Genomic DNA, 26,395 nt, shown 5'->3' on the forward strand with positions numbered 1-26,395 from the left:
GAGGTGATGGCAGGAGCTGCGTGTCATTCCTTGTCTCCGGAAACTTCTCCAACCTGCAGCCTTTCAGAGGGGGCCTGGCGGGGGCTATTTCCATACTAGCATAATGGAGTATTGATGCTCCAGACTTGTCGATGTGTCCTGTGTGGTCTCCAGTGTCCCTTGCAGAGATTCCCCTTTGCTAGTGTGGCAAGCGCAATGTGGTCTTTGATTCTGAAAAGTGCTTTTGCTCTGTGTGGCCTAAGCCAGGGGAGTTTTCATCCCCTCTTCTCTCCATGTAATGTCTTGATGATCAGGATTCTGAGCCAAGCTGAAACTGGTCGGCCAGCGGGTTTGTTTGCTGTCGTATATCTTACCCCTTAATTAAAATTCCAGGTATTCGCATGCAAGGTGTTTCTAGGTTACCCAACAGCACCATCTACGTGGTCGAACCTGGATACCTGGGTAAGTGTGGGTCTCCTGGGCCCTCCTGGATGCTGCTCAGTTGTGACTATATGAGTTTAAAAAATAGAAAACAGGCAATAGCTTCACAGAAAATGCTTCCTTCTGGCCAGCTGTGCCACTTGCTATGACTACCATTGCCCGGGGCACTCACCAGCCCTTCCCTGTTTGGTGTAGAAATAGGTAGAATGGGCCAAGCCAGGCAGGCGGCAGGCTCATCAAGAAGAGAAACAGAACTGGGTAGAGTGGTGAGGGGCTTGCACCCTCCAGGTTTTCACGCCACGGCTTTGCCCAGACCTGACCATTGCTATGGACATTTGGAGGTTGGGGCCCAGTGTCAGCTCAATTATAGAGGGACCCTAAGGTAACATGACAGGCAGGTACCTTAGCAGGGAGGGGAGGAATCTGATGATGGTATTGAAGGTAGGCATTTTCTCAGACAGAGCTTCTTTTGCGGGAAGGTGTCCTGGCAGAGGGAATTGCTTAGGCAATGGTATGGAGGTGAGAAAGTACATTGGGCATCCCAGGGGACCGCAAGAGTGCTGTGGTATCCTGTGTTGAAGGGGACCGAGAACCTGGGAGGGCAGGGCTGACTCATATGGCAAGAGTGCTCAGTGACAGACTTCAGAGTGTAGACCTGCTGAGATGAGTCCAGGGTTGGTCCTGGCGAGGTCAGCTCAGGACTGAGGGTTCAAAGCAGAGAACTATTGTGGATTCAGAGTGTAGGCCTGCCGAGGGTTCAGAGCGTAGGCCTACTGTGTGTTGAGGACAGAGCTGCTGGATTCTGAGTGTAGACCCACTGAGGACGGGAATGAGTTTGAAAGAGCCTTGATCAGACAGAGTGGGATGAGTCCAGGGTTGGTCCTGGTCAGCTCAGAACTTACGGCTGAAGATGGCATCAGACCTCTGCTCCTCAGCAGCAGGTCCCTCTCTGTGGAGAAGGCCAGGGCCAGAGTTGTGGGGCCCGCAGGTGGGTGGCGTGGGGCCCGCAGGTGGGTGGTGTGGGGCCCACAGGTGGGTGGTGTGGGGCTCCCAGGTGGGTGGTGTGGGGCCCGCAGGTGGGTGGTGTGGGGTGTGGGGCTCCCAGGTAGGTGGTGTGGGGCTTCCAGGTGGGTAGTGTGGGACCCGCAGGTGGGTGGTGTGGGGCCCCCAGGTAGGTGGTGTGGGACCCGCAGGTGGGTGGTGTGGGACCCGCAGGTGGGTGGTGTGGGGCCCCCAGGTGGGTGGGGTGGGGCTTCCCGTGTGGATGCTGAGGGCCCCTGTGCTGAGGGTGGTGGTCCCATCATCCTCCACCCTGCTGTACCTGAGGCCTGAGTACAGGCTCCCCTGCCTGTTTTAGGGTTCACCGTTCACCCTGGTGACAGGTGGGTGCTGGAGACTGGCCGCCTGTATGAAGTCACCATCGAAGTTTTTGACAAGTTCAGCAACAAGGTCTATCTGTCTGATGTGAGTGCCTGTTCAGGTCCTAGCTGGGGGATGAGGTGGGGTCGTTGCCTTACGCAGCTGCTGAAGAGCAGCCCCCAAAGCAACAGGAGCCCCCATGCAGGCTGACCGAGGAGGGGTCCTGTTTCTAGTGGCGCTCCCGGGTCTGTGGGAGATAATGCGGAGGCGTCCCGGGGCATCTCCAGAGCCTGTGAGCCTGCACACCGGCCTCGCTGCGGAGCCCCTGTCGGGCTGGAGAGCAGAGGGTGCCACAGCGGCAGGGTTCCAGGAGAGGGGGATAGGGAGGAGGTCTCTGCCCGCCACTCTCCCGCCCCCTTTTCCCCAAGCTAGGGACCTCAGAGAATCCATTCTCCTCCTGCCCTGCAGAGAGTCAGGGAGCACGTCCTGGCTTTCTTCATACTGGGTCCCAGAAATACCTGGAACCCTGCATGACAGAGGCCGAGCTCAGCACGCTTTCTGGTTCTGGAAAGGGGTGTCAGACAGATGGGGAAATGTGCAGGAGTCTTGAACGCCTCTCTATCCCCTGTGAGAAATTCCAGGCTCATCAGTGAGCACCTCCAGGCTCTTCCAGGTGGCATTGGAGGTTTTAGAAGAAGGAGGCGAGGTTCCTCTTGGTGTCCTTGAAGAAGTCATTGCTTTGCTCGTGTTATCAAACAAGGGCTGGGATGGTCACCATTTGCAGTTACCTGTAGGGGACATAATGTCCTTTTTTTATATTTACTGGTTCCTTGTTGAGACCTTGGTAGGCTCCAAGCTGCCCCAGATGCCACACGGGGAGATGAAACAGGAGCGCAGGTCATCGGGCCATGCAGGGAGGGCGGCCTCGGTGGGGACAAAGGCCATAGTGGTCAGAGCTCTGTTCCAGGGCCCAGCCCGCCCATCTGTTGCTAGTAGAGGCTGCTGAGCTCCAGGGGGCCCCTTGGCCTGGCCTGGCTGCTGGTTTCAGTCCTGTAGCTTCGTGCCCAAACTCTGACTTTCTGGAGTCACCCCAGAAACACCTCTCTCCTGTCCTGCCTCACCTTCCAGAACATCCGAATTGAAACTGTGCTTCCTGCTGAGTTCTTTGAGGTGCTCTCATCCTCCCAGAATGGTTCGTACCATCGTGTCAGGGCACTAAAGAGGGGACAGACGGCCATTGACGCGGCCCTCACCTCTGTGGTAGACCAGGCAAGTTGGTGGCTCCCCTGCGTCGTGCCTTGGCCTATGAAGCCCCCCTCTGTAGGCAGAAATGTCAGCCCAGGAGGGCCATGAGTCCCAGGGAGTTGGGCCACCAGTGTCCCTTTGCCTGTTTGGGCTACTTGCATCCTGGGTTCTTTTTTCCCTTGTCTTTAAGAAGCCCATCAGCCTTAGGGAGCAGAGCTTTGCTGATTGGAAAATCGGCCTGGGTGTTCCCATTTTCCTATCCCACACAAAAGGCCTCCTGGCCTGAAAGGGGCCACAGGCCGTAACAGGAAGAAACGCCCATGCACCGACAGTGACTCCTGCCAGAGTCAGCCTCCTCAGCTCTGGGGGCTGGGTGAACTGCTTTAGCTCTCAAGCCTCAGTTTCCCCATCTGTAAAGTGGGGGAGGGGGGACACCACGTCCATCCTGCCCTGAGGATTCAGTCAGGCAGCACTTCCAGAAAGCACTTCAGAAAGCCATCCCCGTGGAGAATGAGAGGGTGGCTCTCCACTTTCCCAGAAATCCACCTTTGTGGCCTGATCCCCAGGGAGGGGTGGGGGTCCAGTGACTGGGAAAGACTGATGATGACATGGATGTCATAGTGACGTGTGGCACCCTCACCCATTGTAGGATGGAGGGGTCCACATACTACAGGTGCCTGTGTGGAACCAGCAGGAGGTGGAAATTCACATCCCCATCACCCTGTATCCCAGCATCTTGACATTTCCATGGCAACCAAAGACGGGCGCCTATCAGTACACAATAAAGGTACGTGAGACCGCTCACCTCTGGGTGCATTCCTTTGGTGTTTTCATGGGATTGTGGCTTTTTGTCCATTCTATTACTTTTAGTATTACTCTCTAGTGGTCATAGAGAATTTTAAATCACAGTCTTTATGATTTCTGTTGGTTCCTGAGGTTTCCATCATAGCAATACATTTTGGTAATTAGGAAAAAAAAACAACAAAAAAACCCAACAATGAAAAACTTGAGAATAAGGCAGGGTGCAGTGGCTAACACCTGCAGTCCCAGCAATTTCGGAGGCTGAAGTGAGAGGATCACTTAAGCCCAGGAGTTTGATACCAGGCTGAGCAACATAGGGAGACCTCCATCTCTACCAAAAAAAAAAAGAGAGAGAGAGAAAAAAAATGCAATAAAGAAAACCTGGAATACAGATTTGAATTTCATTAACATTAATTTTTCTAATTTATTTTAAAGCAATATATACACACACCCTTAGAGAAAACATTAAAATTTAAGGGATAAGTATCTCCAACCTCATCACATGGGATGTATCATTGCTCTCACCTTAATGCTTGTACCTGGTGTTAGCCAGCAGGACTCACGTTAGACAGTGCTCGAGTCCCCGTGGTCGGTGCAGGGCACATCAGTCCTGCTGTCCCGTGGAGTGGTGACAGGTGTCCTGTCCATAGACTGGCACCAGCTGTCTGCTCAGGTGTGTCACCATCCTGGCCTCTTGGGTTCTGGGGTTGTTTCCTCTGGTCTGGGAGCAGAGGTGTGGTCGCTGACCTCCTAGCAGACGATGAGGAGCGGGCAGGGGTGTGTGCTGGGAGCTTGTGTCTAGTCAGGGAGGCAGCGCCCTGCAACTGGCTCGGTGACCAAGGGTTTCGTCCCACGCCAGCCTGAGCTCTGGGAGGTGCCACCAGGTTCTGGGGCATCTGTCATGGGCCTGTGTGTTTGTGTGCATCAGTCTCGAGGTCCCCAGAATATGAGGACAGAAATGAGACAGGACAGAGGGTGAGGGCAGGGGTAGCCTCCAACCAGACCCTAGTTGATGCCACATTTTTCCCTGCTGTGGGCATCGACCTTGTGTGTCAGTGAGGAAGTGGTCACAGGTGTTTTAGAGCCTGTGAGAGTGTATATGTGTTTGAGTGTATTGGTGCTAGTGTATATGTGTGATGTATGTGTGAGAAAGTTTGAGTGTGTGCATGTGACGGTAAGCTGGTGGGAGTAGGTGAATGTATGTGAGTGTACTGTGGGTGTGAATGGTGAGTAGGTGAAAGTGTGAGTGTGAAGGTAAATGTAAGTGTGAGCATGTGTACGAATGAGTAGGTGTATGTGTGTGCACTGTGGGTGTGAGTGGTGAGCATGAGAGTAAATGAGTGTGAGCAGGTGAGTAGGTATACATGTGTGCACTGTGGGTATAAGTGGTACGTGTGCATGAGTGTATGAGTGAATGGGCAAGTAGCTGTACATGTGAGTGTGAATTGTGAGTGTGAATGGTGAGTGTGTGCATGGGTGAGCCCATGAGTGTGAGGATAAATGTGTATGAGTGTGAGTGCCTGCAGGCACACGCACGTGTCTCTGACCCTCTGGCTTCCCCAGCAGGCTGAGGGCAGGCAGCCGGTCCTGTGATGGCTTTTCCTCCGCAGGCCCATGGTGGCAGTGGGAACTTCAGCTGGTCTTCGTCAAGCTACCTGGTTGCCACAGTTACTGTCAAGGGCGTAATGACCACAGGCAGTGACACCGGGCTCAGTGTGATCCAGGCACACGATGTGCAGAACCCACTCCATTTCGGTGAGATGAAGGTGAGAGCTCAGGGCCAAGACACCCCTTGGGAGACTTCACTCAGAAACACCCCCAGCCCTGGATCCTGTACTTAGGAGCTCAAGCCCCAGCCCTTCCCTTAGGAGCTCACGGCTATGTCAGGAAGATGGACAGGATGTCTCACACGAGCCAACAATGGGCCCAGAAAGACCAGTATCCACAGGGCTGGGTTTCTGGAGGGGAGATAATCTAAGAGCCATTCTAGAAAATTCCCCAGACCTGAAAAATAGGAATCTCAAATTGGAAGGTCCACCAAGCACTGGGTTGTAAACTCACAGTGAAAGGGCACCACCAGGCTCCGAGAGACCAGGCCAGACTCCTCTCCCTTCACTCACTTTTGGGTACAAAGGCAGGTCCCTGCACAGGTCCCCACACCTGGCTTTTGGCCCTGAGTGACATGGGACCATCTCACTTCACAATGGTGGCAGGTGGCGGTAGTCACAGCTGAGCCTCTGCCAGCCCCACCTGTGGCCCCTGACCCCAGGCCATACTTGCCTGGTGCTCTGACTTCAGCCCCTTTATTCCTTCATTTGGGACAGGAAGGGACACCCCGTGGAGTCCAGCTGCAGCCTGCTGTTACAGTATCAGGGACAGGGATGGACAGGCTGGCCAGTCTTCCACTTGAGACCCAAAGCCGCCTCTGTCTAAAGTGAGGCCGGATTCTCATGGAGAGGGGGCTCCACACAGGCCTTTGAGGTGAAGCATGAAGTCCAACGTTGGGATAAACTGGGACCCCGTCCCCTCATCCCAGTTTCCCCTTGTGTCGCTGTTTGCCCAGCAGCCCAGCCAGATCCTGAGGACAGTTCCTCAGGAGGCAGCATGCGTCCTGAGTAGATAGAACCTGGCCTCCGAGGCCAGCCGGCAGGGCTTGCGCTCAGACCCAGTGCACTGTAAGGGAGCCAGCCCTTTCCCTTCAGGCCAGTGCTTCATCAGGTGAGGGAGGTTGAGGAGATCCCCTCCTTAACCAGGAGGTGGAACTCTAGTTTTATACAATCATGGCTGTGCTTACCTCTTTCCTGGCTCCAGCCGCTCTACTGGTCCATCCGATGAGCCATTCAGAACACATCCCACATCTCACTGGTCCTGACACGCCTGCCCTGGCACGCCTGCCCTGGCTCAAGCTGCCGCATCTCTCTCTAGGGCTTTCCAGCAGCCTCCTCACCACACTGCTCACCTGGCTGCTGATCGGTACACAGAAGCCAGGGTGGTGGGGACCTCTGAGGTCCCCCAGCTCAGCCACAGTAAACACTGATTCCTCACCATGGCTGCCAGCCCCATCTCTTTCCACTGCCCCTGCACAGTGCACTTCAGCACACTGGCCTCCATGTTCCTCCAAGGTGCTGGCCTGGTAGGTACTGCAGGGCCTTTGCACGCACCATCCTTTCACCTGGAGTGTTCTTCCCCCAGGCTTTGCCTGTCTGCCTGTGCTGTGGCTCTCAGGTCTGAGCTTCTAGGCCACTCCTCGGAGAGGCCTCCCCTGCTCTCTGTCCCTGAATCACCCCACTGACTGCAACAGGCTTCTTACAGATGTATCCTCAGTGCTCAACACACAGCAGCTCTTAGGAAATCCGAGCAACAGGCCCTGCCTCTCCTGTGGAGGTGACTGAGCTCAGGCCATGCCCCTGTCTTCCAGGTGTGTGTGATCGAGCCCCACAGCATGGAATTTGCCCCGTGCCAGGTAGAGGCACGTGTGGGCCAGGCCCTGGAGCTGCCCCTGAGGATCAATGGCCTCATGCCCGGCGGGGCCGGCGAGGTGGTCACCTTGAGCGACTGCTCCCACTTTGACTTGGCTGTCGAGGTGGAGAACCAGGGTGTGTTCCAGCCACTCCCAGGTAAACCAGCGCTGCTGAGCAGGTGCCAGATACTGGGATTGGTTCCAGATCGCGTGGGTTCTCAGCATGGACCGCCAGATTCCCAAAGAGAGGGCTTGAGGCAGCAGAGGGGCTGCAGCATAAGGAATGGCAGTTGTCTCCTGATCCACCATCAGTTCCTGTCTGGCCTGGATCTTGCCCACCGTGTGACTTTGGCAAATCAGTGACCTCACTCAGCTTCAGTTTTCACATCTCTAAGCTGTGTGTCATCTACATAGAATCACATCAAAGTGCCTGTTTTAGTCCCTGGAATGCAGTTGGTATTCAGAATGCGTTGTCAATAGGGGTTTGGTTAGTTCTAGAGTCCTCTCACCTGTGACAGGCCAGGCCCACCCATCTGTTCTCTGCCTCATCTGCTGTGGGGTTTTGGTGGTGACATGGGTGGAGTCTGACTGTGATAGTTTATCAAGTGTTAGCCCTGCCAGGACAGGACAGGCACTTTGCATGCCTGATCTCATTAGGACTTTACAACCACCCTAGGAGAAGGATCTGTTGTTGGCCCATGTGACAGATGAAGAAACTGAGGCTGTGTAGCTGTAGCTGCCCAATGTCACACATGGCCTGGGACAGGGATGGGGTGCAGATCTGGGTATGGCTGACTCTTGCCCTGGGGCTTTACTCACCTGTGAAATGGGTCCTAAAGATAAGGGAAGGAAGGGCTCCCTCTCTGATTTGCAGAAGAAGACCAAAGGACAAGGAACTATTGAATAGGAGTAAGATTTGGGCAGAGCATTGGAAGTGAACAGGGACAACATTTGGTGGGCAGGGGCGCCTGTAACCAGGGCCCGGAGGTAGGCAGTCCATGGTGCCTGTGCACGTGGAGGACCGAGAACAGAGGACCCGTTGAATCACAGAGTGCTTTGGAGGGCTTGGACCTAGTGTCCAGGCAGTAGGGGGAGCCACTGAAGGTTTTTGAACAGAAGAGCGATGTGATCCTGGCAGTGTTTAGGAAGCTTTATTGGCAGAGGGTTTGTAGGATCGCCTGTGGTGCCAAGTGGCTGTGCACGCAACTGTAGCTGTAATTCCGTGCAGAGCTTTTGCAGTTTGAAACTGCACAGAAGGAGGCCAGTATCTCTGAAAAATCCCTGAGCAAACTGCATCCAGGAGAAACTAAGCTCATGAAGTCTACAGTGTCATTGTCAGGTAATCATTTAGGTTGGAGGAAAAGCCTTGCGCATGGGAGAGGCCCGCTGACAGAAGGACATGAACCACTCCCCTGCACTGCCTGCCACAACCGTCCTGGAGGGAGGCTGCAGGGTGCTGCTCAGGCAGGGGGGCAGGTCCCAGGGAGGAAAGTTCACGGCTTGGAGTTTCACAGGCCTGGGTCTGAGCCACTCCACTCTCTTGCTATCTCTATGATGCCAGTGTGCTGCCCAGCCTCTCTGAGCCTTGGGTTCTTTAACTATAAAATGGGATGACAGCTCTTGCTTATTGTGATGGTTACAAGTGACTATCCCTCAGCACAATACAGGGTGTTTCTCCAGGAGTTTGACTTCTGAAAACAGCAGTCAAGATGGGAATCCTGTGGTGTCAAATTTCTCTTAGGAAGTGCCTTGCACTGCCCCTGGCCTGGGGCATGGTGTGCATGGTAATGTGTAGGGAGGTGTGTAGGGCCCAAGCTGTATGAAAATACGTATCTTAGAAACCTGGGCTCTGTCAGGACAGAGATGCTCACCCCACAGAAACCCATAGGGCTCAAGAACAGGTCGGATCAGCAGGTTGACCTGTCCCTGTAATACCCACCCTGGAGCTTACTCAGCTAAAGAAACAAATTTGGTCCCATGTTAGGTAAACTCCCTCTGCCACCTCCCAGGCTCAGACCACAGGTAGCCAGACTCTGATCATGGCTCTCAGGAGGAGCCCTGGTAGCCCTGGCCCAGGCTGGCCTCCCTTCTGTGGCTCCCTCTGCTTACTGTAGTTGGACTTGGCAGTCCCATTTTTGCCTTGCCCTCTTGGGTGGCATCTTCTTGAAAGCCCCTGGGCTGTGGGCACTACTGTGACTCTCTCAACATGTCTTTGTGCTGGCATAGACGGACTTACAGAATAGAATACTGAGCCCAGATGAAAACCTGCTCATACATGGTGAAATGATTTTTGGCAAAGGTGCCAAGACTGTCCAATGGGGAAAGGACAGTCTGTTCACCAAATGGTGCTGGGACAACCAGGTATCCACATGTGTAAGTATGAAGTTAGACCCTTCCATAACTCCAAACACAAAAATTAAGTCACAGTGGATCAAAGACCTAATATAAAATTGAAAACTATAAAACTTCTAAAAGAAAACCAGAGGAAAGCTTCAGGACATTGGAATTTGCTTTGATTTTTTGGCTATAACACCAGATGCACAGGCTACAAATTAAAAATAGACAAACTGGACTACAGCGAAATAAAACAGTTCTGTATATCAAAGGACACAACAGAGTACAAAGGCAACCTACAGAATGGGAGAACACATCTGCAAATTGTATAAGGGGTTCATATCTAGGATATGTAAAGAACTCCTACATCTCAGCAGCAATAACACCAATAACCCAATCAAACAGTAGGCCGAGGACTTGAATATTTGTCCGAAGCTGATACACAGACAACAAGCACACGGGAAGATGCTCAACATCACTCATCATCAGAGTGGTGCAAATCAAACCCACAATGAAAAGTACTACCCTCCTTAGGATGGCTGCGATCAAAACAACAGAAAACAGCAAATGTTGACAAGGATGTGAAGACACTGGAGCTCTTATGCGCTGCTGGTGGGTATGCGAAAGGTGCTGCTGCTGTGGAAAGCAGTATGGTGGTTCTTCAAGAAAGTAAACATGGAGTTACCATATGATCCAGCAGGCAATCCCGCATCTGGGTGTACATCCAAAGGTGTTGAAAGCACGATCCCCAAGAGGTGTTTGTGCACCCATGTTCATGGCAGTGTTATTCACAATAGCCAAAAGGTGGAAGCAACCCAGGTGTCCACCGTTGGAAGAATGAATGAACACAATGAGGTCTGTCCATACAGTGGAATATTATTCAGCCTTAAGAAGGAAGGAAATTCCGACCCATGCTACAACATGGAAGAGCCTTGAAGACATCATGCTCAGTGAAGTAAGCCAGTCCTTCACTGAGGACTTTTTGTCCTCACAAAAGGACAAATACTTTATGATCCCACTTATATGAGATACCTAGAGTAACCAAATTCATGAAGACAGGAAGTATAATGGTAGTGGTAAGGGACTGGAGCGAGGAGAATTGGAAAGTTACTGTATATTGGGTGCAGAGTTTCAGTTTTGTAAGTTGAAGAGTTGTGTAGACAGATAGTAGCGACATTCACACGCTACATAAATGTGCTTAATGCCACTGAACTATACACACAAAAGGTGTTATGGTGGGAAATTTTATCTTACCTGTATTTTATCAGAATTTTTTTAAAACAATTTTTTTTTTTAAAGATAAAATTTTAGACTGCGCATGGTGGCCCATGCCCGTAATCCCAGCATTTTGGGAGTCCGAGATGGGAGGATTGCTTGAGCCCAGGAGTTTGAGACCAGCCTGGGCAACATAATGGGACCATGCTTCTACAAAAAAATGAAAAAGTTATCCTGGTATGGTGGCTCACTCCTGTAGTCCCAGTTAGTCAGGAGGCTGAGGTAGAAGACTCACTTGAGCCTAGGAGGTAGCGGTTGCAGTGAGCCAAGATTGTGCCACTGCACTCCAGCCTGGGCAACAGAGCAAGACCCTGTCTCAAAAATAAAATAAAAATTTTAAAACTTAATTTAATAATGGCAGGGATGTAGGGCAGCTGTTGGCAGCAGTATAAAGTGACACAACCACTTTGGGAAGATATTTGACAACAGCAACCAACAATGACTACAGCTAAACAAATGCACACCCTGCAGCCTAACACTTCCTCTCTTAGGGATGCACCCAACAGAAATGCCCAGGTGTGTCCCCCAAGAGGAAGGCGCCCAGATGTTTACAGCAATACCATGTAGCACAGTCCCAAACTGGAAGAAACCCAGATGCGCACCATAGCATGGGTCAGTCTATTGCTCTATATTCATATAACAGAATCATATGGAGAATGTGGACAAAGGATCCTCGAGTGTGACCAGTGAGAAATCCCATGAACACTGCTGAGGTGAGGAAGCCAGGCACAAAAGAGTTGTGCCCGTGGCTCCCTTTATGGGAACCATACCAAGCAAGGCTCAGTTGTGCTGGTGGCACCAGGCGGGTGGTTTTCCTTTAGGGAGAGGCCAGATACCAGAAGGGTCTCCGGGAGAGTCTGGGGGTACAGATAATATTCTGTTTGTTGATATGGGTGCTGCCTATAGGGTGGGTCCAGTATGTGGAAAAATCATTGTGAATTATATACTCATGTGAATTAAACATTTATTTATTTATTTTTTTGAAACAGTTTTGCTCCCTCATTGCCTATGTGGGAGTGCAGTGGTGCGATCTTGGCTCACCGCAACCTCTGCCTCCCGGGTTCCAGCAATTCTCCTGCCTCAGCCTCCCGAGTAGCTGGGATTACAGACATGCGCCACCACGCCCGGCTAATTCTGTATTTTTAGTAGAGATGGGATTTCTCCGTGTTGGTCAGGCTAGTCTCAAACTTCCGACCTCAGGTGATCCGCGCGCCTCAGCCTCCAAAAGTGCTGGGATTGCAGGTGTGAGCCACCGCGCCTGGCCGTGAATTAAACATTTTTATTTTTCTTTTGAGACAGAGTTTCACTCTTACTGCCCGGGCTGGAATGCAGTAGTGCGATCTTGGCTCATCGCAACCTCTGCCTCCTGGGTTCAAGTGATTCTCCTGTCTCAGCCTCCTGAGTAACTGGGATTACAGGCATGTGCCACCATGCCTGGCTAATTTTTTGTATTTTTAGTGGAGACAGGGTTTCTCCATGTTGTCAGCTTGTCTCAAACTCCTGACCTCAGGTGATCCGCCCACCTCAGCCTCCCAAAGTGCTGGATTACAGGCATGAGCCACCGTGCCTGGCTGAATTAAACATTTTTAGTTAAAAAAAATCAGATCAAGGATCAAGCCTGGGATGAAAGAGGGGTGCCCCCAGCCTGTTGTGCCTTCCCCACCAAAGGTGATTTCAGGGCTGGCCACAGTGGCTCACGCCTGTAATCCCAGCACTTTGGGAGGCTGAGGTGGATGAATCACTTGAGGTCAGGAGTTCAAGACCAGCCTGGCCAACATGGCGAGTCCCCATCTCTACTAAAAAAATACAAAAATTAGCCAGGTGTAGTGGTCCATGCCTGTAGTCCCAGCTACCTGGGAGGCTGAGGCAGGAGAATCACTTGAACCCCAGAGGCGGAGGTCTCAGTGAGCCAAGATCATGCCACTGCACTCCAGCCTGGGCAACAGAGCAAGACTCCATCTCAAAAAAAAAAAAAAAAGTGATTTCAGGGTGACTATCTGGTTCTCTCCTTTCTGCAGGGAGGCTGCCGCCGGGCTCTGAGCACTGTAGCGGAGTCCAGGTAAAGGCCGAGGCCCAGGGCTCTACCACGCTCCTTGTGAGCTACAGACATGGCCACGTGCACCTGAGTGCCAAAATCACCATTGCTGCCTACCTGCCTCTCAAGGTGAGCCAGGGGCCCTGCCCTTTACCTCTCCCCTGCCCACTACTTCCCAGATGCAAATTACCCATTTGCTCTGACAAATTTGTGTGATAAACCCAATTCCTTCAAAATAGCTTTTGGCACAGCTCCCTCTCCCATGATTTCTGGCTGAAAGCAGGATCTGTGTGGAAGGAGCAGAGCCTCCCTGATGGGCAGTGGTTGTGGGCATCTCTGGTTACGCGAGACAGTGCTTGGCAGGCTTGGCAGGATACCGACCTGCCAGCCTCTCCCAATGAAGGTAGGAGTGTGGGCTGCAAGGGCTTCAGAAGTGTGTTCAGCAAGGGTCACAGGGGAGTGCTTCCACTCCACTCCAGAGCTAACCTTCAGGGTCCCCGTAGAGTCCTAGAATTGGGACAGCGGCCCTGTGGTATGGCAATGCTGAGACCTCCAAGACTGGGGTCAGAGAGGATCTGCCCTGGCCTAGTGTCCATCCATCCTGCCTCTCATCTGAGGACAGTGGTAGCCACAGCCTGTGCGGAGCAGAGCACATAGCCTCAGTGTCCATACCACCCTCCTGAGCCGAGTCCAGCCTGACCCCACCCACTCTTGGGCCTTACATTCCCTGCCTGTAAAATGGGGCTGAGACAGCTCTTGCCTCATGAGGTCGTGATGAGGATTTGCTGAGCTCACAAATGGAATGAGCTCAGAACACAGTCTAGGGAGTAGTGCAGGCTCAGGAAGGGTTAGTTATTAAACACGGGTAAAAAAGAACTGGGCCTTCCTCTGGGGTGGGTGTGAAGGCTCTGTACGAGAGCTGCCATGCAGGAGGCTGCTGACTGTAATCATCCCTTTCTTTGAACCCTGCCGAGCATGCAGGAGGCACAGAGAGGGTTCGTTGGTGGGAAGTTCCTGCTCCTCCTTCCAGGGAGGGCTGGAGGGCAGGCCTGGGGGAGCCTCAGCCTCCCTGGCACGGTCAGGCAGTCCTTACATTTTTCTGCTCCCAGTGTCAGCCTTAAAGACAGCTCCGGTCCTCATGGTTTGTACCATTTTTTTCTTCCTCTCACCCATTCATTGGAAGCAAGCTTGGTGATGTTAGGATTTCTTTTTCTTTCCTTTTTTTTTTTTTTTTTGAGATGGAGTTTCACTCTTGTTGCCCAGACTGGAGTGCAATGGCGCCATCTCTGCTCACCGCAACCACCGCCTCCCGGGGTTAAGCGATTCTCCTGCCTTGGCCTCCCCAGTAGCTGGGATTACAGGCATGCATCACCATCCCCGGCTAATTTTGTATTTTTAGTAGAGACAGGGTTTCTCCATGTTGGTCAGGCTGGTCCCGAACTCCTGACCTCAGATGATCCTCCCACCTCAGCCTCCCAAAGTATTGGGATTACAGGCATGAGCCACTGTGCCTGGCAATGTTAGGATCTTTTATCTCTGAACCCCTGGCCCTGGGTTCAGTGCCTGGCACAGAGCAGACACCAACCAAGGGTGGTTTTGTTTAGAATGAATGTGTGAGGAAATGTGTCCAAGGTCATCCAGCCAGGGCAGAAGTCAAGGCCTCCTGATCTCCAGAGCAAGCATAGCAGACACTTCTCAAATGTCCGTTAGTGATCAGAGGCTTAGCCCTGCTCCTCATCCGTCAGCACACAGGCATGAATACCTACTTGTGTAATCTCTGCAGCAGGCCCTAGAGATGCACCAGGGCAGAAAACACAGAACCTTTGTCCCCATGAAGTGACATTCTGGCAAAGAGAGGTAGAGACGACCATAAACAAAGCAAAGAATGTATTTTGCCTCTGCTTGCCATGGAAAAAGTAGAGCATGGAGGGGTGATGGAGGTGGAAGTTTAAAATGAGGAGATCAAGACCTGCCCCCACACCCCCACTCAAGCACAGCACTGCAGCAGGTGAGCGTCAGAGAGCAGAGTGGAGAGAGTTGAAATCCCTGAGAACAGCAGGCATTCTGGGGTTGCCCTGCGCACCTTCTGGGAGCTAGAGCATTTCACCAGGTACCTGGAGAGGGGTTCTTCAGGGCCCCTCCTGGCTCTGGATTATCAGGGCGTTTGGCTGGAGCAGCAGAAACCAGAAGCTGAGCTCACAGTCCTGGGCTGGAATGTAAGGATGAAGATAAGGTGGACGTGTCCCTCAGTGAGGTGGCTTCCTGATTGGACAGATTATAGAGAAAAGTGGATATGGGTCTCTTCTCCCTTCATCTGTCTTCTTCCTAGTTAGCAGTTAAGATCAGGTTTCTTTACAAGGAACAAAAGCCAAGTGACAGGGACTTAACCAATAGAGGAATTGATGTCTCTGTCGCACATGGGGAATATTTGGAATATTTGGGCTTTGACACTGGCTGAGGAGCCTGCACAGTGCATGAGCATCCTTCATCAGCTGCATTATTAACCTGTCTCCTTGGCACAGGGTTCTATGATACTTTTATGCCTGAGGGAGAGAATTAAACACAAAGGTGATAATTCCTCATCCTCCGGTTGTTAATTGTAGGACACACAGCTTCTTCGCACAGTTCTTTCACTTTGGGCTGGTCATGAAAACATCTTTGGCAAGATATACAGTGGCCTGCCTTGCCCATAGTGGGGTTTTGTTGGTTGTGGCCACGAGATTTGGGTAAGAGCACGGGATCAAGAGTCAGAACAGACCTGGGCCCACTAGCTGGGTTAGCTTGGTTCAGTGTCTTCGTCTGCTGGGATTCATCCTTTCTGTCTTTAAAGTGGGGATGACAGTTAATAATCATAACAGTTTCTAACAGCAGGGGCCATTGATTGAGCATGTGCTAGTCACATATTCAGGTCTTTCATTCCAGCGCCTGAATCACAATAGTAGCCCGCGAGGTAGGCATTATCATTGTACCCATTTCACAGGCTGGGGAAACAGCCTTGTAGACATTAACTTGTTTAAGGTCCCAGACTAGCTTCATTCCAGTAGAGACAGAGAAGCAAATGCACAAATGATGGTATATCCAGTGATGGCTCAGGGGCATAGATGAAGAGTTGAGCTGGAAAGGAGGTGACAGGGGAAGAGAGACCCTGCTTTAGACATGCCCAGCAGAGGCCTGCCTGAGGAGGTGACGCTCAGGCAGAGGCCTGAGTGGTGCACAGAACTGGGTTGTGCTGCTGTCTCCAGCGGGGAGTTCTGAGAGGAGCAGAGATGAAGGCCCTGAGCATACTTAGTGCTTCTGCAGGAAACAGGGGCCACGCCTGACTCTGTAGAAGGTGGAGTCCGGGGATGGATTTCAGCAGGGGCACCACGGGCCCCTTGGAATTGTTTGTGCAGGGAGGGATGCCCAGAGACAGTTGATAGCCTATATCAGATTCAAAAAATGTTCATACTGAAAAACCAAGTCAAAAGGACAGAATTCTCATTTGAAAAGTCATAGTCTGTTCAGGTAACCTTAACAAAACACCTTGGACTGGGTGGCTTATAAACAACAGAAATTTCTTTCTTGCAGTTCAGGAGCTGGGAAGTCTAAAGTCAAGGTACCAGCAGATTTTGGTGACTAGTGAGGGCTTCCTTCCTCATAGATAGCCATAATTTGGATGTTCGTGTCCCCACAAAATACATATGTTGAAACGCTGACCCCCACAGCAATGGAGCTGAGGCCTTTGAGGGGTGATTAGATCATGGGGGCAGAAGCTTCACGACTGGGATTAGTGCCCTTTTAAAAGAACCCAGAGAGCTAGCATGACCCTTCCACCATGTGCGGATGTGGTAAGAGGTTTTTTTTTTGGGTTTTTTTTTGTTCTTTTTTTTTGTGGGTGGGGAGGGAATATTTTTCTTACAAGGTTTTTCCTTCCTCATGTGCTTAAGATCATGCCATAGATGCAGAAGGAAACAGACACACCCTACCCTCCATGAGTCTATAGCCTGATCAGACCCCCAAGCCATGAAGCTCCTTCAGGGTGAGGAGCACCAGGTGAAGTGGGGCCCAGAGAAGAATCGCCTGGGCCGCAGGTCGGCGCTGGGTGGGAGAGGAAGCAGGGCTTTCTGGAGGCCAGTGTGCTGAGCCCTGCAATGTCAGGAGGGGTCGCCTAAGTGAGACAAGGATAGGAGAGTAGCCTCTGTGAAGGCCTGGGGACAGCTGAGCATGGCTCTCTAGAAGGATGCCACTAGTCTGAAGCTGGACCTGGGGCCAGGTTGGGAGAGCCCAAGTCCTAGGACAGAAGCTGAGCCTGTATTCCGAGGGCCGCCGGTGCTGTGGAATAGTTTAATGCACAAGGGACAGGGTGAGATCTCTGTCTTAGGAAGGGACACATGGGCAGCTCTTTGAGGGGAGAGTAGATGGGGCTAGCGGGGAGCAGATTGACAAGTGAGGACTTGGCAGTCACTGCAGTGGGACCCTCTGCAGTGGAGGGAGTCAAGGAGAGCAGGGCTGTGGGACCCCTTAGGGTGAATCCCTCCTCTCTGCACCCCTGCTGTGTCACTGGAGGGAGGGGTCCTCCTGTGGAGTCCCCATGTCTTCCTGGAGGTTGACTAGGAATGACACCCTGTTACATAGAATCTAAGCACTGCCATTGCCCACACTGGGAGGCCATGGGGCCCTTGGCACCATGATTGCCCTAGGCCGTGGAGGAAATGAGAGCTTTGTGTGAAATATTACTTTAATTCTTCCTTTGTTTACTGGGTACTTTAAGGTCACCACAGTTTTACTTGCCAACTCACTTTCACTCAACAAAGAATTGTTGAGCACCTGCTATGTGCGAGGCATGGTTCTAGGTGCCACAAGACTCGCCCTCGAAGCTCGTGCATACATGGTGCAAAGTGTGGGAAGCCCAGCGGCTCAGAAGGAAGGGAACAGACCACCTGCAATGGTGCCAGCGAGGACAACACAGGCTGCATCTCCCTTGGTCACCTGGTGGATATCTCTTTAGGATGGTTTTATGCTTTTTACAGCAAGATGGTTGTGATCCAACTGCACCATCAGATGTGTATCCTGCGCTTGTAGATCTTTGTGAAGACTGCTTTGGGGGCCCACATAAGGTTCTGTCACTGGGAAACACTACGTGTACTGAGCCCCTTGTGCTGGAGTGTAGATTATTGTTGGTTATTTGCTGTGGGAAATAATAGTGTGATGAACATCTGTCTGTGCATTGACATGTTTCTCTCCATTGTGTTATTAGGTTAGGTTCCAGATAGGGAATTCCTGGGTTCCAGGGCTGTGGGTATTTTCAAGGCTTTTACCAGATTGTTTGACAAAAGAGGCAAATCCATGTACACCCTCCAGCAGTCTGTCAGAGTGAGGGCTTAATTCTATCTACACCCTACTCCTCTGGGTCTTTGCAACGATCCCCATGAGTGCTGCAGATGAAGTGAATGAGTTTCAAACAGGAGACTGGGCCCCACAGGCAGGGTGAGGATGCGGGGCTGGGATGCCCGGCTCCTGCCCGTGCTGCCTTAGAAGAATGCCAAGTCTTCTGCCTCTTCCATCTCCAGGCTGTGGATCCCTCCTCTGTTGCCTTGGTAACCCTGGGCTCCTCAAAGGAGATGCTGTTTGAAGGAGGTCCCAGACCTTGGATCCTCGAGCCTTCCAAGTTCTTCCAGAATGTCACCGCTGAGGACACTGACAGCATCGGCTTGGCTCTCTTTGCCCCCCATTCCTCCCGGAATTATCAGCAACACTGGATCCTTGTGACCTGTCAGGCCTTGGGTGAGCAGGTGAGTGGGCAGCTGCTCCAGACCCTCCTTGCCCTAAGGCAGGGGTGGAAAATGACTCTCTCTGTATTATTTTATTTACTCCTTGGAGTAACCCTGAGAGAAAACCACTCCCATTGTACCCATTTTACGGACAGGCAAACTGAGGCGTGGTGATGTGGAATTCAATGAACACTAGGCAGGTGTGGCAATGGGGACCTCCCGCTATGCCAGCTTTCGTAGAACAGGCCAGTTGGGTGGCTTGCCACCTCCATGGGCTTCAGCATCCTCCACTAACCAAACCAGAGCTGGAGGCTTTGAGTTTGGGATAACAAGTCCAGTGTCTCCAAGGCTGTAAATGAATGAGGCTATAGACCCAGGTTTGACACATCTTTTTGGTTTTTGAGGATAACCTGGAAATCACAATTTTTTTTTTTTTTTTTTGAGACAGAGTCTCGCTCTGTAGCCCAGGCTGGAGTGCAGTGGCCAGATCTCAGCTCACTGCAAGCTCCGCCTCCCGGGTTTACGCCATTCTCATCTCAGCCTCCTGAGTAGCTGGGACTACAGGCGCCCGCCACCTCACCCAGCTAGTTTTTTGTATTTTTTAGTAGAGACGGGGTTTCACCGTGTTAGCCAAGATGGTCTTGATCTCCTGACCTCGTGATCCGCCCGTCTCGGCCTCCCAAAGTGCTGGGATTACAGGCTTGAGCCACCGTGCCCGGCCCACAATTTTTTTTTTTTGGCATAATCTGTTAAGTTTTTTAATGCTGAAAACCAAAAGCTGAGGAGGCTGAGGGGACCAGACAAAACACATGTGTGACCTGAATCCCCACATGCTGGCTGGAGGGCATCTTGCTATTCAGGTGCCTCGGAATCTGGTACTCCTTCCCTGGGGAGGGTGGGCTGAGAGCTTGTGGGGCTTCTGGTGGGCATCTACTGCTCCATTTCCAAGGCAGGAAGCCCAGAGCAAAACGGGTATTCGGCGGGAATCAGGAAGATGGGAGAGAGTCCATTTCTTTGGGAAGTGAAGGATATTTCCTGCATGTGTAGCAGGGCAAAGAATGTCAATTGGCAATAAAACGCACATGCATGCCTCCCACGGTGCCCTTATGGCATCAGCCATGCCACAGCTGCCCTGGTATGGCCAGAAAAGGTGCCTGGTGATAGGTCCCATTCACCAGTGGGGTGGTTTTAGAAAAACAATAAAACAACAAGAACAATAACATCATAATAAGTAATATAATAAGAAGAATAAAATTCCTCATGAATTAAGTTGGATATATTTCTTATCCCTAACATGACCCCACCATCCCTGTCCCTTCTCAGGGCTATAGGAATTTGACCCCCAAGTGGCATTACCTCTAGGGCCCTCCCAATCCATTGCTCTGTGGATTGGGAGCAATCCACAGGGGACACATGGGACACTGGGAGCACACAGAAAGCCTTCGTGGAGTCAGGGAGGACACTGCCCTTGGTCCTGCCTCATGGTCAGGAAAGGTGGGGGCTCGTGTCCTCCATCAAGTGCATGTCATCTGAGGAGGCTGAAGGTGCTACCTCAAAATGGGCCCTGAGCCATGGTGCTCCAAAAAAGAGGAAGCTGGATATGATTTCTGAGGTCCCAACTCTCCAGGCAGACAGGTTTCCCTCTTTTCTTGCACCATGGATTCCCCTCTCTGCAGCAGCCCCTGGAGCTGCAGAGCATGAGCAGGCAGAGGGCAGGCCCTGCCTCCAGGCTGCAGCTCTTCCTGGGTGTTGTCCTGCAGTGCTCCTATCTGATTGGCTTTCCTCAGTCATCATTCTGCAGCATGCACTTCCCACGTCTGTCCCTCGTTCCATGAGTGTTTTCACCTCCATATGGACTCCTCACTGAAGCATCCTTGAACTTGTGAATTTGCTAATGCAACCATGGGGTTTTCCTAGGGTCCTGGGAAACCATGAAGCCTCACCAAGTCTACCTCTTGCCTGAGATAGGAGCAGCCCATGGTTCTGGCTGACATTTGCAGAGGGCACGTGGACTCCCATCTGAGAGTCTCTTAAGTGTTGAGGAAGTGCTTTCCCACCTGTGTGCCACTGGGCATTTGTTAAGACCCTGTGGCATGGGTATCATCATCACTCCCATCCTATAGAGGAGAAAACTGAGTCAGAGGGTACTGGGGTGGGGTGTGGCACAGCTCAGAAAGGAGTGAGAACTCAAGCTTGGGGGTCTGACTGCTCACTGTGCCCTACCAGGTCATCGCCCTGTCGGTGGGGAACAAGCCCAGCCTCACCAACCCCTTCCCTGCGGTGGAGCCTGCTGTGGTGAAGTTCGTCTGCGCCCCACCGTCCAGGCTCACCCTTGCGCCTGTCTACACCAGCCCCCAGCTAGACCTGTCCTGTCCGCTGCTGCAGCAGAACAAGCAGGTGGTAAGTGTGGTCTATGCTCAGGAGGAGGCGAGGGTGCCGCCCGCTTAGGCAGGACATTGGCGGCCTTGCTCATGGTCCCAAGCATTGTAACAGACATAGCTCCACACTGCACTTCCTTTGTCTCAACAGCTGGCCCTGTGAGGGCGCTGGTTTCATTTGTGTTTTATATTCAAGGGACACACAGCTTGGAGAGGTGAGGGACATACAAAAGTCACAGCTACTAGTGGCAGTGTCAGATGAAGATAGGGTCCTCTTCCACATTCGCTGCCTGTCTTTGTTTGGCAGTTGGTAGTTTAAAAATATCTTGTTGTCTTCTGTGCCTTGAGGGTGTTAAAATGCAGCTTGCTGTCTATGGACAGAGTATGTAGGGTCAGAGCAGGTGTGCGGGCTACTGAGGAGAGGTGACCAGCTGCAGCATCCCCGTGATGTGGGGGACATGGGGCTGTGTTTCAGAAGTAAGGGTTAAGAGAGGAAGAGAGTCCCTTGGGAGTCTAACGGCAGGGATGGTAAGGGAAGCCACAGGTCTGCTCCCCTTGGACTTGAGACGCATCCATGCCTTAGTCCCTAGGGCATTCAGAGCCCAAGGTATTGAGTGTGTCCAGTGTAAGGGACATGGGACACCCTCTGGCCAGCACCAGCCCCCAGCCCCTTTTCAGAGGAGGGGGTTGGGCAGCTCCTCACTCCTTGAGCATGTACTTACGGAGCATGTCCTCTGTGCCAGGCACAGGTCTGAGTTTTGGATTGCACGGTCATCAGGACAGGCAAGGAACCTGCCTCCTGGAGATGACAGGGAGACCAGGAGATGCACAAATAAGATGGATCAGAGGTGGCAAGCGCTGCAAGGGAAGTGAAATAGGGCACACAGCAGAGCGAGGAGGAGGCTGCTCAGGAGGAGCGGAATGGGGCTCTGAGGAGGGCATGTGCGAGCTCACTGCGATCTAACACTGTGAAACTCACTCCATTTATTCTTTGTGAGTCCTAGAGCAGACCCTGGCTCATAGGAGGAGATCAGTAACTAGGAGCGGTGGATGAGTGAACCAGCGAATGCACTGTGCATGTGCCACTCCTGTCTTAATGCTTGACTCTTGCAGACTCATAGGTGGAGAAGCCACACTGCTGGAGAACTGGCCGGGGAGTAGCTGAGCTGGAGAGTAGGTCCTCTCTGGACAGGCAGCCTGCTCAGCTCAGGGACAGTCACTTCAACCCCAGGCTGGCCCAGCTTTCTCGTTTTCAAAGAAAAACAAATCAAACCTATGTGCATCTTCCCTGTCCTTAGCGTTGGCTGTGAGCTGAGGGAGCCACGTTGGGGCTGGATTGTGCCTGGTCTGTCTGTTGGCCAGGACCTCTGCTTTAGCCCAGGGTTGTCTCCCTGGACTTAAATATGATGGCTGCAGGGCTTGACTCTGATTTGGCTTTGCACATCATAGATGTCGCCAGAAAATAATGGACCTCAAACATGGAGGAGTTGTGTGATCCATCAGTCCTCAGGTTCCTGAGCCACCAGCCAGCCATTCAGGCGTGACCCTGGCAATTTAGAGTCTCGGCAGGGCGCGGTGGCTCACGCCTGTAATCCCAGCACTTTGGGAGGCCGAGGCGGGCGGATCACAAGGTCAGGAGATCGAGACCATGGTGAAACTCCGTCTCTACTAAAAATAGAAAAAATTAGCTGGGCGCAGTGGCGGGCGCCTGTAGTCCCAGCTACTCGGGAGGCTGAGGCAGGAGAATGGCGTGAACCCGGGAGGCGGAGCTTGCAGTGAGCCGAGATTGCGCCATTGCACTCCAGCCTGGGCGACAGAGCGAGACTCCATCTCAAAAATAAAATAAAATAAAATAAAATAAAAATAAAAAATAAAAAAAAATAGAGTCTCATTAGGGAACTTTTTTTCTTTTTTTTCTTTTTTTTGTGACAGAGTCTCGCTCTGTTGTCCAGGCTGGAGTGCAGTGGCGCAATCTCGGCTCACTGCAACCTCCGCCTCCCGGGTTCAAGTGATTCTCCTGCCTCAGCCTCCTGAGTAGCTGGGATTACAGGCATGCACCACCACACCAGACTAATTTTTGTATTTTTAGTAGAGACACAGTTTCACCATATTTGTCAGGCTGGTCTCGAACTCCTGACCTCGTGATCTGCCCGCCTTGGCCTCCCAAAGTGTTGGGATTACAGGCATGAGTCACCATGCCTAGCCAGTCATTAGGGAACTTTGAGAAAGATATATCCCTGCAATGCAGCCTGGGTGCAGGATCAAGGTAATTTTATACTCTCCAACTTCAGAAGCTACCCAAGATGTGTTTGCAGGTTAAATTATTGGTAAGGAGAGACACCAGAATGGAATTGACTGATCAGAATGACAAGATGGAGCCAGGCTCAGCCTGACCCTGGCCCTCCGAGCAGGTCCTGTAGTGTGTGGCTCGCTCACTGTGGGTGGGCACCAGTTGCATGGGACTGATTAGGGACTTGAGTGGGGCTGCCCCCAGATGAGACACCAGAGATTGACCACACTGAGTCAGGGGAGGTCCTTGGGCTCTAAAATCAGACCAACTGAGTTCCACCCCTAAACCTGTGTGACGTTGGACAAGTCATTTAACATTTAATGTCCCTGGACCTCAGCCTCCCTGTTTGTAAAATGGAGTTTATGTTGTTGCCTCAAATGGGTCAGCTAGCTTGCACATGTGCTTGGCCAGTGTCAATTTCCTTCCCTGGAAGAGCATTGGTTTTCCAGCCTGGGTTGCATCTGGGGGAGCCATGGAGCACCTAGGATAGGTCCCTGCAGCCTCTGCCAACACTCCCAACTTCTATATTATGAATAATGATGAGACCTTTGCATGCCTGCTGATGGTGCTGGCCTACTCTGAGCAGGGCGTGGATTAAGAATTTGTAGCCTGCTTGAATCAAGTGTTCTGTGGGGGCAAGAGAGCTAAAAGGAATTGAGAGGAGCCCTCATGGTGCAGGTAGGGTGTTTTGTGACTGTATCAGTCGGACAGGCTGGGCCCGGCCAGGCTGCCACAGCAAACAAGCCCACATCCCATAGCTTCACATGGCACAAGCTCACCTCTTGCCCATGCTGCATGAGCCTCTCTGGTTGGCTGGGAGACCCTGCTTTGTGTCATTGTAGTCTTCGTTCCAAAACATGGGCTGTGGAGCAGCTACCATGTTGATTATGGCAGGTGCCACTGTGGAGAGAAAGGGAATGTGGCAGGTCGGGATCTGGCAGTGAAGCTTCCCCCTAGTCCCATTTCACATTTCACTGGCTAGAGCAAGTGCCTCGGTCACTTTTTTTTTCTTTGCTCTGTCGCCCAGGCTGGAGTGCAGTGGCACGATCTCGGCTCACTGCAAGCTCCGCCTCCCGGGTTCACTCCAATTCTTCTGCCTCAGCCTCCCGAGTAGCTGGGACTACAGGCACCCACCACCACGCCCGGCTAATTATTTTGTATTTTTAGTAGAGACGGGGTTTCACTGTGTTAGCCAGGATGGTCTCAATCTGCTGATCTCGTGATCCGCCCGCCTCGGCCTCCTAAAGTGCTGGGATTACAGGCGTGAGCCACGGTGCCCGGCCGTGCCTTGGTCACTTCTAACCAGAGGGTGAGAGAAGGGTAGTTCTTTCTGTGGGACCCCCCTCTCCCCGAATGGAAAACTGGCCGTTTGTGAATGACACTCATGGCTGCCCCCCTTCCTACCCACGTGTAGGAAGGCTCTCTAAAATGCCCTTGCAGTCCCCATATTTAAATCCACATCCTAGAAGGTGGGCTTGGTTGTGCTTTGTGTGTCACAGCTGGAGAAACTGAGGCTCAAGGAGTTCATAACTTGCCTGTGCACTGAGAGGTAGAGCTGGGACTCAGTCCAAGTTGTGGGGTCAGACACACTTGGCCTCTGCTTTGTGGCCCTGCCCACATTGCCCCCATGCCATGTGGCCAGAGAAGGAGAGGATAGTCCACAGGAAAGAGGCTTGATTCAGCCGGTTTCTATGGGGAGAGTCTTCTCAGGGAGCAAGAGATAATGCCAGAGTGGTGGGAATCCAGGATTTGGACCTTCAGCCTGGAGCTCCCATCCCAAACCTCCTTGGATGAGCTCCTTTCCCTGCCTGGGCTTGTGCTTCCTTCACATGGGGATGATCTCTCCCACCTTCCTGGGACATTTAAGGATCGGGCGAGTATTCCACTTTGAAAGGAGCTGTGCAAACCTGGTGGCTCTGGGACATCTTAGGCATTGGAATCTGCATTCCTGTGAAACCCCTAGTGGGGCCATCCTAGAGGCACTGACATGTGCCTGGGTGGGGGGTGGCAATCATTTGGAAAGGTGAGGGCGGAGGGGAAGGAGAGCAGCCTGCCCACAGTAGTAGGTCAGGGTGGGAGTTCCCGGCTTCAGCACTGTTGACACTTGGGGAAATAGTTCCTGTGGGGGGCTGTCCTGTGTATTACAGGGTGTTAAGCAGCATCATGGACCTCTCCCAACTAGATGCCAGTGGCAACCCCCTGACTCATCAGTAGGGACAGCCAGAAATGCCTCCACTGTTGCTGAAGGCCCCCTAGTGGTTCTCATTCCATTGAGAGCTGTGGTCTGGAGCCAGAAGCCAGCTTGGACAGGGCCATGGTGGGACCTGGTGGGTGGCAATAGTGAGGATTGCTTTCTGGCTCATCCCATTCCCTCACCAGCACCCCCAAGAGCCCACAGGGCAGCTGCTGGCCTCAGAATGCACTGCGTGGTCAATGTCCAGGTCCAGTCCTGGGTGTGACCACAGCATCTGACCTGTGTCCCCTGCAGGTCCCAGTCTCCAGCCACCGCAACCCCCTGCTGGATCTGGCTGCTTACGACCAGGAGGGCCGCCGGTTCGACAACTTCAGCTCTCTGAGCATCCAGTGGGAGTCCACCAGGCCAGTGTTGGCCAGCATCGAGCCTGAGCTGCCCATGCAGCTGGTGTCCCAGGACGATGAGAGTGGCCAAAAGAAGCTGCACGGTGAGCTGGGCGCTAGCCCAATGGCCCAGGCAGAACAGAGACCAGACAGGAAGCCTGCCAAGGTGGGCCAGTACCTGTGGGAGCTTAGTTATCTGTGCTTAGGTCCTGTTAACTCTTAACAATCCACGTAGTTTCAACATACACAGTTTTCTGTTTTCGGATTCAAAACTGCAAATCAGAAGGAGGGAGGGGCTGCTTCAGGGGTGGTGATGGGCAGACATCCAACGGTGGCTTCCCTCTTCCTGGTCTCAGGTTTGCAGGCCATTTTGGTTCACGAGGCATCAGGAACCACAGCCATCACTGCCACTGCCACTGGTTACCAGGAGTCCCACCTCAGCGCTGCCAGAACAAAGCAGCCGGTATCTTC

The 26,395-nt window shown here is 52.4% G+C and overlaps 1 protein-coding gene across 6 annotated transcripts in view; it reads left to right on the forward strand.

Annotated features, from left to right (window-relative positions):
- Positions 1–26,395, forward strand: part of NUP210 (nucleoporin 210) — a 102,899-nt gene that overhangs the window by 39,068 nt on the left and 37,436 nt on the right. For all 6 annotated transcript variants that reach the window (XR_002520308.2, XR_002520309.2, XM_003894064.4 and 3 more), the window contains exons 8-18: positions 373–441; positions 1,778–1,884; positions 2,908–3,048; positions 3,674–3,811; positions 5,436–5,591; positions 7,244–7,442; positions 12,913–13,058; positions 18,479–18,700; positions 20,906–21,079; positions 25,836–26,028; positions 26,281–26,387. Coding sequence is in view for 4 of the 6 variants with exons in the window: in XM_003894064.4 (XP_003894113.2) it covers positions 373–441; positions 1,778–1,884; positions 2,908–3,048; positions 3,674–3,811; positions 5,436–5,591; positions 7,244–7,442; positions 12,913–13,058; positions 18,479–18,700; positions 20,906–21,079; positions 25,836–26,028; positions 26,281–26,387 (1,652 nt within the window). In the remaining 2 variants the exon portion in view is untranslated. The remainder of the gene's footprint in view (positions 1–372; positions 442–1,777; positions 1,885–2,907; positions 3,049–3,673; positions 3,812–5,435; positions 5,592–7,243; positions 7,443–12,912; positions 13,059–18,478; positions 18,701–20,905; positions 21,080–25,835; positions 26,029–26,280; positions 26,388–26,395) is intronic.

This window comes from Papio anubis, chromosome 2, assembly GCF_008728515.1.
Source record: "Papio anubis isolate 15944 chromosome 2, Panubis1.0, whole genome shotgun sequence".
Taxonomy (NCBI): Eukaryota; Metazoa; Chordata; class Mammalia; order Primates; family Cercopithecidae; genus Papio; species Papio anubis.